Source organism: Anopheles bellator, chromosome 2 (assembly GCF_943735745.2).
Source record: "Anopheles bellator chromosome 2, idAnoBellAS_SP24_06.2, whole genome shotgun sequence".
NCBI classification, from domain to species: domain Eukaryota; kingdom Metazoa; phylum Arthropoda; class Insecta; order Diptera; family Culicidae; genus Anopheles; species Anopheles bellator.
The window spans coordinates 83,538,782-83,553,018 of NC_071286.1; the positions used below are offsets into that span (position 1 = coordinate 83,538,782).

The 14,237-nt window shown below is 50.5% G+C and overlaps 1 protein-coding gene across 2 annotated transcripts in view; it reads right to left on the reverse strand.

Annotated features, from left to right (window-relative positions):
* LOC131209962 (voltage-dependent calcium channel subunit alpha-2/delta-4) overlaps positions 1-14,237 on the reverse strand; it is a 34,736-nt gene that overhangs the window by 12,823 nt on the left and 7,676 nt on the right. For both annotated transcript variants that reach the window (XM_058203139.1, XM_058203138.1), the window contains exon 3: positions 11,470-11,580. In XM_058203139.1, coding sequence (XP_058059122.1) covers positions 11,470-11,580 — 111 coding nt within the window. The remainder of the gene's footprint in view (positions 1-11,469; positions 11,581-14,237) is intronic.

The following is a 14,237-nucleotide window of genomic DNA, read 5'->3' on the forward strand; positions in this document are numbered from 1 at the left end:
GGGAAGCGCCCAGTAGCCCATTTTTTAAATTGGATTCAAACCTCGCGCCACCGCGAAGGTTCTGGTCAAGGATCATCGGGTTCCGGCATCGCCCGCCGGCAGCTCTCAATTCAATTTGCGCCACTTATCTCGCACAATCAAAATCGCGCAGTACCTTTGAAGTGTAACCTTCCCGGAGGGATTCGGAGGGCTTGGGCCGTAACTTTACATCCGCCCACCGGCGGGGCGGCCAACGAACCGTGCCCCTCTGAGTGCCCCTCCGCCCCACCCGGCTGGGATCATCAAATCAACGCATCCGGCTTCTCCCGGGCGGCTTCCTGCTCCTGTTGGTGCTGCTGCTGCTGCTGAGTGCTTTTCCCTATTTTCCGCCGCTGGGGCTTTTCTGGGCTTTCCGTTCCGCGGGCCGAACAATCGGGAAATTGAAAACACTGTGCTACGATTTCGACATCGGCGACAGCCCACAGCCCAGGCACAGACCCGGTTCCCGCGTGCTCCCGGGTTGAACTCCGACGTCAGACCCACTGGAAGGAATTAAAACGGTTGAACACGGTACGGCAAAAAAACAAAACGGTAAACGAGCGCCGCTGCCAATTGCACCGAAAAAAGGCTTCCTTCTTTGCGCGAGCGGCACCGGAACCGGAACGCACACACTTCCCACGCCGAGTTCCCAGGGCTGGCAAACAGAAGGCCCAGGCAACCAGGCGTTCGGGTATTCTTTTTTGCCAGGCCTGTTTGCCTAAAACAGAGTGCGCCTTCCGTAAGATGCCTCACACAGAAATAGGCAGCCAGAGCAAACGCTGGCAGGATGAAGATGGCGGTTCCCGGTAGGCTGGCGCGCGTGGATCGCGAGAGCAACCGTCGGAGAGATTGTTTAAATATTCTACATTTTTAATTATGAGCCTCCGTAATCCGCCGTCGACGGTGGCGCCGATCGCCCGGCTGGAAAGATAGTGGAATTGCGTTTAAACTGTCATCTTTTATCATAAGCTCGTTTCCCATCCGAAACAGTGGCCACAATAAAAGGATTAACTATGTAAAACGGAACGGTGTTTATTATCGCACACAGCGTCCGAGTTAGAGAGAGAGAGAGAGACAGTCGGGTAGAAAAGGCCCTTTTCGAACCAACTTTCAGCCATCACTTTTTAAGCCGTCACCAGCCCGAAGTATATTGCCTTGTAACTTGACACATTCTGCTCCGTTGCTTGGCCAGTCTCCTGGACTTGCGGAATGTGATCCGCTGATCGATAAGAAGGATGCACCGAGCGACGGAAAGTTTTACCGAACTACAAATTTGCGTGCACACAGAATTGCACAAGACCCAACGTAAAAGGAGCGAAAGAAAAAACAAAATGGTCCTGAACCGAAGCCAACGACGCTCCCTCTAATTGCTACAGATGATTACTTATAATAAAACTTTCATCATTAGCCGACGGAACGGTAGGGATGCTCGGTGCAAACGTTGGTAAAACGACAGAAGCAGAGCCCAAGACCGATGCGCACAATGTCTGAGAGGCAGTGCCATTCCCGAGCGAACCCATTCTAGGCGGTGGCCACCGCTTTTCCGACTGCACTCGATGCTCGCACCGAGCCCGAGCAAGTCTTACAAGGAGGGCTTTGAAGCTGAAGAAGCCCCAGAAGCTGGCCAAGCGAAGCGAGTGAAAATTATAACGAAATCAAGCAACACCAAGCCAATACTGGAACGATATTCCAACTTTCGGTCCGTTTTCTTCTCTTTCTTCTGGCTCTGGAGAGGGTTCCAGACTTTTCCCCCGAGCAACCTCCCGGGAACCGGAAACCGGGAAGTTGAAATGAAAAGATTCCCGGTCCGGTCCTCGATAGGGACCGGTTTCTGTTCCGCAAGTCCTTTAAGTCCTTGCCCGAGCCACTCTCGCCCTGTTCGGGGTTTCGGGTTCGCCTTTTCTTCATTTGCTCATCGTCACCTTCTGCCGTTGCCTGGCTGGCCTGGCTCCTTGGGTAATTGCATCCAATTGAGAGGGAAACATCCCACATCCTGCCCACAGACTGCCGGTGTGCCTTCCAGGATATAGATAGAAGGCATAAAAAGTTTCCGCAAAGTTTTACAGATGTATGCCAGCAAATTGGTGTCAAAGTGATTTTAATGCACAGATAAGTTATAGCAAAAGTTCTCCCCGAGGGAGGAATGGTAATGTGTGGCCACGGGAAAACGAGTGCCCGTAATTGGAGCCCGTGTGTCTGTTTATTGAAACGACGGGAAATTAGAAACTCGATAAGAGACACCGTTACACAGCCGGTTGCTGCAGTGATAATAATAATTTCAAAAAACTTGGCGTCTGATTGCAGATGGGAGTACTTTTGTGAGTTGCAGCACGGATTCTGGCTTGTCATAAACCGAGCATCACGTTATATAAATCGTCCTAAATATAGCCAGAACTAGACAAATAGACCCTTGTCGACATAATGATTTAGACTTTAGTTGAAATTTCACGTTCGTTCTTGATAACTTTGTACACCACTGTCTGAAACTAAGATGCACCCAAAGAGCTCCAAGTCTAAACTCTATGGCAACAGGTCGCTAGTGCAATCTAGTACACATTGCGCACAACAAACGCCATTGTAAGAATGCAAGCCGTGACTGCCACAACAGCACCCCGTGATTCATTTTTACAAAACACAGCGAAACATTCCATAAATCAACGTTCGAGGTTCAAATTGTACAAAACGCTCGTCGTTTGCGTCGGGCCCTGCCATTCCATCGCTGCAAATCGCTGCCAAATGTCAGAAAGTCATCATCATCAACCTCTCACCTCAGAGCACTTGTTGAGCCGTTCTGTTCCGGTGTCGGTGCCGACGAATTCCACTCAACCGCCGGCACTGAGCTGCAACAACAAAATCGTACACACCGGAAAACCGGAAAGAGTGGTTCCACCCATCAAAAATCACTCATCGGTGAAAACATTCGCCTCCAAGGACCGCCCGCCTTGTACCGAGTAAGTGGAAAATAATTGTTCGCGCTACAAATAAATTAACCTCCCCGCGGAACATTCTAATCTGCTTCCGGTACGTGGTAGGTTGGGTCCCACCACCGTAGCCCACCGAAACAAAGCGCATTGAGCGGGGCGCGAAAATAAATAATAAAACGCAGCCGAACCGAAATGGGAGACAATAAATTCCACGATAATTTTACGATCCCATTCCGGGCGCGGGCGCGTTAGGCACCGCGGAATGGCAGATAGCGTCAGCGTCGGAGGATCCTTTCTTCTTGAATTCGGATTGTTCTTATGCTCAGTCTCTCACTCTCTCTCTCTCACACTCGTCGGCAGTGTCTCGACGTGTTCGAAGTTTGTCTTTCCCACCGCCGAACCGAACCAGACTTCTTGTGGCTCCGTCAGGTTCTGGCACCGGAAACCGGAGCTTTCAAAAATCAACATCCCAAAGTCCCCATCCATCCAGACATCGATCCGACGCGCCATGTTGGGCCCCTTGTGTTAGGGAGCGGGGGTCGAGCCCCATGTCGTTGACTTTAACTCGGCCGGCTTAATGAGTGATTTCTACAACGGGGTGAAACGATAGAACTTTTCCGGAAAACAATTCCGGCCCCGGACCCACCGGGACGGGGCGTCCTTTGCGTCCTCGCCTTGGGCTCCGGTCGTCCACCGGTGGCGCTCTCGTTAGCAAAGTTTTTCCGGTCTACATCCCGGCCCATCCAAGCCAAACGAGCAGCCGGATTTAGTGACGAAGTAATTTAAAGATTTTATGCACACCCGGGCCACGCAGTATTTTCCCGCAGCCAACGGAAACCGGTGGCGTCTGAAGGGTGGATGCGTGTGTTTATTCGGACTTTAAACAAACACTGTGAACGGTGCCGGAACGTTATCGATTGAACCCACGCCAGGTCTCGGAGAGGAGGCCCATTCAGCAGTGTTGAGTGTTGAGTGAAAACGCAACATAAATCAATGGAGGATCAACCTTGAATGAAATGGGCCCGACCAATTCACCTGTCGGATTTTTTATCACGTGACTTGTGTACAATGCAGAAAACTGTTATCAACTCTGATCAATTACTTAAACAATGCGATGTACTGAGTAAGCGTTATGTACAAAAATGGACCCCATCGGAGTAAAGCGATTTTCTTCGATCGGCCACATACGAGCCTTACAGTTGTTCGTTTTTGATGTGATAGTTTAACGATTCGAACTGAGCCTTTAAAATACAATACAACATAGCCCCAGACGTTCTGCGGAACTTCGAAAGAAAAACAAACCTTTTACCCTTCGACCAACCCTTGACTTATATTGCGTGGTCGTATTTGCTTATTTATAGTCGATTCAGCGGCCTGATCAAACCACATAATTCCAATCCAGCTGTAGCCTCTCAAGGAACTTATCATTTTTCCTTAGGATTTGTTAAATATCAACACAAATCAACTATCTTTTGACTTAAGCAACCATTTTAGCAACACTTTTAGGAAAGAATGTTTAAAGTTGCTCGAGAAAACTATTCAACTGTAACAAAATAAGCGTGACAGCACCCCCGAAAATGGCACGTTAGCATCCCGCTTGGCTCACAGGCCCGGACCGATATCAATGATCGCAATCGTGGCGTAAGTGGCATAATTATTCATTCAACACTTTCACACCCTGAAACCATCATTACGTTCCATCAAAACGGCCACGGTGTGAGCGAGCGAGCGAGAGAGAGAGAGAGAGCGAGAGAGAAGGAGAGAGACCCCAACCAGAAGAAAGGGCCACGGAAGACACGAAGAAGCCGTTTGAAGCCCTGGCCTCGGCCCTACTTACATGAACACTATGCACCGAGACGCTACAAACAATCGCCAAGTTTATCTCGCCATTTTCCTTATGTTTTCCGCTCAGGAAGTGGAATGTTTTTCACTTTTCTTATCCACACAGCCCAGCGTGGCCGCGTCGAGGCGAAGACAGCGTCCGCCGCATCTTGCACGTGTCGTCCTCGTCATTTGCCTGCGCTGCCCTCCTATACACCCGAGGCACAAAACACGACCCACCCGCCCAGGTTGGAAGGAAGGAAATGTTTTTCCGTCTTCGCCATTTTTTGCATGCCCCCAACCCACACACAAGAGCCTGCCGGGGCAGATGCTTTCGACGGTGGGTCCTGTCTTCCGTGTTCCCTCTGCTTCGACCCCAGAGACGGCAGCGCGGCCCCACTGGCTCTTTCTTCTCGTTTTTGTCGATTACTTAGGCTACATACGCTATTCTAAGTAGTGTCGATGTCGAGCCACCGTCGCCGGCAGGGCAAGCAGCATCCTTTTTGGCCTCGCTCGACACTCGTCTTATTGGCCGCGCCAACACGTCACACTGGTTACTTAGACTTTCCATGTTTCTCTCGCTCTCTCTCGGGCTTCCTCGTTTTGAAACAGATTGTGCCTCGTGGCCGCTCCGAGGACGGTGGCCGTTCGATGGCTTCGATTCGCGGACGGGTAGGTTCGTCCCCGCGGCACAGAATGTCTGCCTTTATCTCGCAAACTGTTTCGCATTATCCGGATGAGCATTCTCAGCTCGGCAGGACTCCGCCAAAGGAGGCTTCCGACTCCGAGCAGCGTCTGAACGCGAACGCGAACGCAGGAAGCAGATAAAAATCTCCCAAGAAAAGCGTGTTCTGTATGCGCGTCCGTTCGACTTTGGCCCGCGCTGCTGTGCAGCTCCTTTTTGGGGAGGACCACACCAGCACGGCACCCAGCCTCGGCTCGGGCTCGGGCAAAATAGGCGCAATAAACAATAAATATTACAGTCCCATTCCACGCTAATGCCCCGTCGGTGGAAGTATTTCGTTCGCGCGCGAAATGTCCGCTTCTTACGGTGGCCACGTGGCCTTCGTTGCTCGTGGCGTAGCCGTAGGACACTAAAACTGCGTGGCAACAATAACACAGGGCGCTGGCACTCCGAAGAAGGACATCATTTTTCAATGTGCCGTTCGGGCTCGGAGCGTCGTTTCGAGACACGAACACGACAAGGAGTCTGCGTGAGCGTGAGTGTTAGAGAGAGAAAGGGATTCCGGTCCTTTAGCGAAGGATAATCCGGAGTTTTATTTAGCCAACACTCTTAGACTGCTGTTTTACGCAATAGCCGCACGCACTTGGGTTTGCAAAAATGTGCCGTCGGCCGAGAGCCTTTGAGGACTTTGTTCATTAAAACCTCAATCCCTCCCGGTGCTGGTGTGTGATTTTTGAAACTCTCCCCCAAGCGCGGGGATTCCCCCAGTCAGCCGTCCCTACTGCTCCCGTCTCGCTCGAACAAACACCTGATTAAATTCATCAATATTTTCACGATTCCGTGGCCCGGTGGCCGCCCCGGGATGGCTCCCGGGGGCCGCATTAATTCATAGGCGGAACCCTTCATCAATAAGTCACCGAAAAGGGTCTCGGGTCCTGGCGACCACGTGCCACCGGGCCGGCGAAAAACAACATGGGCCGCGCACCTTCTTCAATCACCGTCACATAAAATATTCTATTAAAAATCAAACTTTACCTTTCAGCCGGCGGCCAACTTTCCTGCAATCCGATCCCACCCCTACGCCGGTGGGCCCGGGTTCGATATTGCTTGCGTCAGCGCCGCTGCGTAAATGAAAAATCAAACTTCTCACTAAACAACGCACACGATGGCCACCGGAAAATCCTGGCCTCATCCAAGCCGGCCTCGGCCACGAATTGCTCGGCTGGCATGAAATCATAAATAAGCCGAACGCCATAATTCATGGCACCCGGTTTTCCCCGCCGGGCGGCCCGTCGAATCACGGGACGACGGGCCCGGCAGATTCGCTGGCTCCGCGCGTGCAGATAGACGACAACATTATCGATTATCGGTCATTGGTATGCGCAACGAGCGGCAAAACATAAATTCTGCCAGCTTAAAAACGGAGTCCGGGTGGAAGTGGCCACCCGAACGGCCCGAACTTTCAACTCTATAAAACATGGTCCCGGACCCCCCCGGGGGCATAAAACTTCATCCCCGGGCCTGACCTTTCGTCTGCTGGGACCCTGGGCCCCTGGGCCCGAGCTGTTTACAGTTACAGCGCTTCCGACGCGTCACTCGGGTATGGGCCACATTTTACAAGCTTTAGCTCGTCACCACAAAATTCAATCTTCCCGTCCATCGCATCGACCATCTGCTTGACAGACACATCACCAGAGTTCATCGCGTTCTTTTTACTCTCTTTCTTTCTCTCGCTGCCTGTTCAAGGGCCACAACTCTTGCTGAGGGCGCCCTGTCAACGCACGGCACCACGTCCGGATCGTCATGTCGATTACAATGCGTCCGGAATGGGTGCCCCATCTTTAAACGGTGGGTTTTTTTAAAGTAACAAACGAATTAGATGAACCTTTCTTAAATGGGTCCAACGAGCAGGACACGGGGAAATTCCAACTGACCGATTAGAAGTATTGAGTTACGCACAGTAAACAATTAAAGGAGAAACTGACAATGTTCTGATCACACTATCCATGATTTTGCTTCATGTGAGCTTTTCGGCTGGGTGACCGATTGATGAGAGTGAAATGAGCTTGAGCATTGCTCTCGTCAGTGAGCAACCCCATCTTATCATGGTGAACCACATTGTTTTGACTAAAATGGCACCGACCCTTTCATTTCTTGCCCAGGATTCGAAGTATGTCTATCAGCGAAAGGACCTCCTTTGGAATGGACTTTACTTTTTTGCTCGTTAACCAATGGTGGCAACACCCATGGTTTTCCTTTCGGCTATTTTACTGTTCATTTTACCGATGCAGTTGCGAAACTTGATGGACTCATTACGCATTGAAATCGCTCACGTTACATGTCGCTCGTCTAAGTCAACCGAAATGCGACACGAAAGGTTTGTGTTGTTTGCTTGTGTGAATGGCCCACGACAGCACGGTAACTAAAATAATTCCCAACCGCAAGCATTATGCTATTGTTGGGCTAATTACTTGAATTCAATCGTTAGCAGCATTACAGGGTTCTCCTGGCCATGCTTTGCGGTGGGCTGAATTTAATTACAAGGTCCCGAGGTTTGTTTCGTATTCGAAACTTGATCGTGCCAGAATTCGGGGTATGCTATGTCAAAAGAGCTATTTAGAATCTGTACCGATCCCCACAACATTTCAATCTCTTTCAACAGTTCATAGATAAAACACGGAACAGATTCCCTAGCAAACAAGCGAGTCCGTCAATGTTAGAGTCTGGTGAAAGCGCTTTTTATAAAGAACCAGACACGAAGCACAGCTATACGCCGTTTGAAAGTGGTAATTCGAAAATGGATGGTTACCCTACAGATGTAGTTGTAATTTTCAAAAATAAAATCAAACACTTCGTCCTTTTTAACTTCCAAAACAGCTTTTCGGCCCATTTGGTGACGTCCCGCAGTACCACATCCAAAATTGCGGGCCACCAGGGCGCCTAATGAACGCCGTGCTTCTAAACTGTTGAGCAAAGAGGCTCCTCACTAGTGCCGGTCCCCGTGGTCCTCATTACAAACGAGGTTTCACTCTTAACCACCGCACCATCATGAGCCAGTCATCGGCCAGCCGTCATCATCGTCATCGAGGGCGTCATTTTTGAGAGGGACATTAAAGGCGAGGTCCACTCGAAGGCACGGGGCCAAGTGGTGCCATCCAGGATCTGGCTCTCCGTGCGTCCGAATCGATACTAAAAATTCTGTCACTACTCCAGGTCTGGGGGCGGTTGGAGTGGAGCCCCGACACGGGACACCGCCGCCAGTCGAGACATGAAAGGATGCTGCTGTGTAACAACAGAGTTGCCGGAATGTTTATGCGTGTTACGAAGAGGGCACCGAACGTGGGGTGGAATTTTTAATTGAATTTCCAAGTGCTGTTTGTTTGCCGTGGCTCCGAAGGCGGTGGCCACGGCAGCGGACACACCGGCAGCGAAGAACGGGCATTGCCAACTCCAACCGAACATGACGTTACCCGACCGCCCGACCAACCAACCAACGCCCACTGCCCCAATCTTGTCCAGAAGGCCGGCGAAAGTGGTCGGCTGTTCCGAGATCGTCGAGCACACCAACCCCTAACGTGTAAGCAAACAACCACCGGAGTCCGGCTGCCGGGAGTGCCACACAGGGAACACACAGGGATAGGCACTCGGTTAGGGTACACGAGGGCAGCATGATTTTATATTCTCATCATGACATTCGATGTGCTGCGGTCCGCTGCTTCCGCCGATCGTTTTATGGGCACAATTTACGAATTCATCATTGCCGAATGATTGGTACAGGATTGGCCGGGGATCCGATGTGGGATTTGAGTGGATTCGATCGCTCTTCGACGGACGCTGCTCTCCGTGACTCTAATAACTGTCGCCAGGGCTGTGGCCTGTCTCGCTAACTTTAACCACCCCGGAAGCAGTTCATGCGGACGAAGTGGTTAGTTATTGAGAGGCTTACGGTGTGGGGATAATTGATGGCCCGTTGAGACCGGAAATTGATTGGCGAAATGTTGGGGTCTGTGTTTGCATAGGCTTGAAGCATATTTATAGCGAAGTCAATGAGATTTAAGAGAGCAAATGAAGTGGTTACTGGTCACGTTTCTAGCACCTTAGCTCGGTGGTCCTGAGAACTTGAGCTAATAATACTGCAGTGCATGAACTACACAAAGAGTCAAGCTTATACTCAACTAATAAACCGCACGGAGGGATAGGTCACATGTTGCCCGAAACCTCCTGTCGAGGCCGCCAAGCAACGGAGGAGTCAACTCCTCGCCCAAAGATACTATCTGGCAGATTTTGGCCACGAAGCTTTCTTATCACGAACCATTCTTCTTACTATCCGCGGCAGACACAGTGGGGTTGGGAAAATTTATTGGCCCCCTATATCTGCACTGGTTCCAGCGCGCCAGCGCACCGTGTCACCGTGTACCTCGCAACAGGAATTTCGGCCAAGTTCATCCCCCACCGGGAGGTGGGTGCTGGGGATGATACAACATATTTCAAATATTCTTCCACTGTCTTTCTCTCTCTCTCTCTCTCTCTCTCGAGTGCCATTCCACCGCGATTTCCCACCGTTTTTTTTGCGAAACAATCCCCAAAACAGGATAAAATGACGCTTAAAAAATGGCGCACACCGGAGCTAGGCTTCCCTTTCTAGTCCCTTTACATCCCGTGGCGTACCACTCCCGGGGGCCTGGGAGTCCTTACATTCTTGGGCACCGTGTACATGGGATGGCCAAATGGTGTACCGTCGAATGAAGGTTGCTGAATTGTGCGGTGCGGCCAGTACGGTCGAAATCGAAAGGCCCAAGGCAAGCAGGGCCGCACCCGGCAAGGAAAAGCCATTCTTCCGACGCTGATTAGAGAGACCGCCTAGTGCCACGGTTCGTACAGCGGAACGAACAGCCCTGCCCTGAGACGGTAAAGGCACAGCGGTCCATAAATACTTTTACCAGTGGGGTTTTCCCGTGAGCGAAACTTTTGACGGGTCGAACCATCGCGGGCTCCGCGATTCTGAGGGAGCACGGGTCACTGAAGGGACCTCCACGAGAAGTTCATTATAATCAGTCGTGGTTTTCTGTTTCTCTGCCTGGTGAACGCGGTTTCCCCATTTGGGTTTTTTTACAATGCTCCAAAGAGTGTTGGTCCGCTTTTCGGGAACGTTTTCGAATACTCGAACCGTTAAAAACATTTACGATGATCATATTTGTGTAAAAACGTTCAATGAACACACAATTCTCTTTCTCTCAAGCCGAAGCACCACCCTGCGCATTAAGTGCAACGGAAAATGGTCCGCCCAGGGGGCAGATCGACTCAGGTTTGCCGAATCCCTGACATCGATCCCGAGGCCCTCGTCAAGCTGAGAAAAAAAATTCCACTCGAACCACTCGAGCCACAATTGATCCGTAGAGGACCGAATTTTGTTTTAAGAGCAATCGATAAAGAAAGAAAAGAAAAGGCCACTGCTGCTGGCGAGTTTGCTTAGGCCTCGACCGACCGAGCGATTCATCATTCTACAATTGGCCGTACGCGAGAGTACGAGAAACTACTCGGTTTTCGATCGGCTCTGCGCCAAGCAAGTCCGCACCAAGTCTTGCATTACGCTGGTCAACTTTGGGCCTCCTTCTATCCCACCTTCCGGACCCACGGACCCCGGAGGCCAAATCAATCAACCGCCGGCGCTGGGGGAGCGCTTTTTCCGGGAGCCGGATCCAATTTACGGGAAAATTTTCGACTCCGTCTCCGGGCTCGGGAAAGCTAATCAAACGTTAATCTCAGGCGGCACACAATACGACGGCGGGCCGAGAGCTCAAAAGGAGGTGGAAAACTTTTTCCGCGAATGCAGCGTTTCGAGCCGAAATCCTTTTCGGGCCGGATGGTGGAAAATCTTCACCCGAACAGTGTGTGGCGGTGTTCCTCGATGGAACGGTTTTTGGCAAGAAGGCTTCGAAGGCTTCGAAGGCTTCGGTTGCGGTGTCCCGGCGCACGTGCACCTGTACATTGCTGAGGCCAAGGGCGCATTGCGCTACTCACCATTACGGCGTTCATTTTGAAATCCATAAAGTTCTTCACTTCCGACGCCAGCTCGCGCAGCAGTAGAATGCCATCCTTTCGCGTTACGTCCACGTCGGAGTCCTTGAAGCGCTGCAATGAGAGAACGACGAGAGGTCAGAGAGGTTGTTTTGGAAGCATAACGGATCGATACCGGCGGAGGCCCTTACAATAGGCTCATATGAGGCTGTAATTTATTTGCTTAAAATTGAATCAACAACTAATTGCATCAATTTGGCACGGACTGACCCAGTGTGAACGAAACTGAAAGCAGCAGCTGAAAGGAAAAAGGAAACACGTTACACGTTGGCCACCGAATCGATTGACATCGATCCGTCGATAGGGACCCCGATCTGGGTTGGGGCTGGGCTGAACTGTAAAACCGAATTAGTGTCGACGATGGCACGCATTAATCTGATTATCAATCATATTTTATCGCTTATCCGTTATCAATCAAGGTAATTCGGAAATCATGTTTCGCCCGCCCCACGGCACCGTGCCCGCAACCGGAGCGTGACCGCTCGCTTTCCACTCGCGCTGACAGGACGCGACGGCCGAGCTCCAGAGCGCCGTCGTGACACACATTCCAACCGTCACGGCGAACGTCCTTTTCGGCCGGCCGGCGGGACATCGGTTATCGGGCACTCATTAGGTGGCCCTTTCACTTCGCTGTCGTTGTGTGCGGGACCGCATACGAGAGGAGTTATATCAATCAGCGCTTTAACGAGCGTGCCGCACCGCCTGTCTCGACATGTACGATGAGCGTTTAATGATGAAATTTCGAGCAATTGCGGGCTCCATATTGGCATTACAGGCGCGAAGCCCCAGAGCACAGTTTGAATGTCCTCAGGCAATTCAGGTAAAGCCGAAAACTTCTTTCCCGAAGTCCTTATGGAACCAACCAACCGATCCCTAAAAGCCCATCGGATAAGGTGCGGACAGTGTACGGATATTTAATTAAATCCCCGGGTGTATGGTGCAGGTGCGGGTGCAGGACTTTCGCACGTACCGTCATCGAACCGGCCCCCGTGCGCGTCATCATCAGTACCACCGTCAGTCCGGGTGACAGCGATTAACGTTGACACCTGCCAATAAGCCGTCGGATTCGGCGAAAATTAATCCCCAAAACGATTCAATCCCAAAGTGACCCGGAAGTTTGTCTAGCCCGGAACCGGTCCGCCCGGGCAGGGTAAGGAAAAGGACTACCAAACAGAGCCGCCCAGCAAACCAGCCGAACGCTAATAACAATTATCCATTCAATTTGAATTTTAATGCTGTAGAAATGATTTCGAGGAAAAATCTGCCACACCGAAGAGGTCAAAGAGGTCAGCGAGAGAGAGTGGGTGGGCTTTCGGGGTGACCGACGGTAAAATAAAAGATGGCCCTTCTTGCCATCTTAACGTCGACCGCAGTGCAAACCTCTTCACGGCGACCGGATGGTGTGGCTGGAAAAACCCGTCGGCAGCAGCGCAGGTTGCGCGGCAAAAACAACGCAGCACCTTGGCGTCGGCCCGCCCCTCGGTTGGCTGAACCTGAAAAGGGCAGGCAATTAAAAGCTTCACCCGCACGCCCGTCCACCGCAGCCCGCACGCCCGTCGCCCGGCTTAGCCGGCCACGGAACGGAAGGAAAGTGAAGCGCAGAGAAATTTTCCTTTCGATTTACCTGCTTCCGTTTGATTTCGCTCTCGAAATGTGGGCTGTGTGTTTCGGCGAAGGTTGCTTTCGCCCAAACCGCGGAAAACTACGGGTTGCGGGGGGGTGGGCCCCGCACTCCACGCCCCAAAGTCGGGCGCAGCTTTGCAGGGATACCGGAGGCTTTAACGAAGCTCTCTGTCTCTCTGACTCCGTCTCTATTTTTAAATCGTTAATGACCAGGTGGGTCAGTTTTCATCCGTACAAAGGCAATCGAACGAAAGGAAGGATTTATTCTTTTTCCAACAGCCAAATAAGTCGAGCCTTATTTTGTATGTTAGCAGCATTTGTTTTTGGCATCTAACGAATGCTTTCATTACATTCGTAGCAAAGCCCTTTAATCTTTATTTCCTTTCAGTTTTACTAGGCTTAAGACAGACATAAGCTTGGACTTGACACAGTTGCTAGGCATTACAATAGATTTTTAGCTTTGGGAAATTGATAAAGCCAGTTAAACCGAAGTATTCCCAGAACAACGTTAAAAATCAAAGGTTTAAAAACCTCCCAATTTGACGTTAGCAGAGCGAGTCGGCTTTGACACATTCGGAACATTTTATTCGTATGCAAAATGGTCTAGAAGGCGATGGTATTTTAAAAAGCAGTTTATCAATCAATGTTCGCTATTCCAGCTACCAAAAGACTCTTTGATTGGTGTCATAGTGGGATTCTCGTGATAGTAGGATCTTTCTAATACAGGTTAAACAGAAGGTAAAGCAGGAGATTTCTGGTTTGGGCTAGGTTCGTTAGTGAAATTCTAAGAACTCTGTCCGTCATCATCATCATAACTGCGTAGTGTGCGCTGTTCTTTAGTGGAGCTAATCGGCGTAAGTTGGAAAAAGTTGGTTATATGTGTAGGTTGAATACTATTCCCTTTTTATATCCCCTTTTATGTCCCCCTTTATATTTATCCCCTTTAATATCCCCTTTTATTGTTATCAGTCGCAATTTGTTTGTATCGACAACGTTTCATACAATACGTGTTTATCTGCTTTGCGCTCAGTTTACTGAGTTTACTTATTAAAATACAAGTTACAATAACTCAACTACGAGTTTAGAAT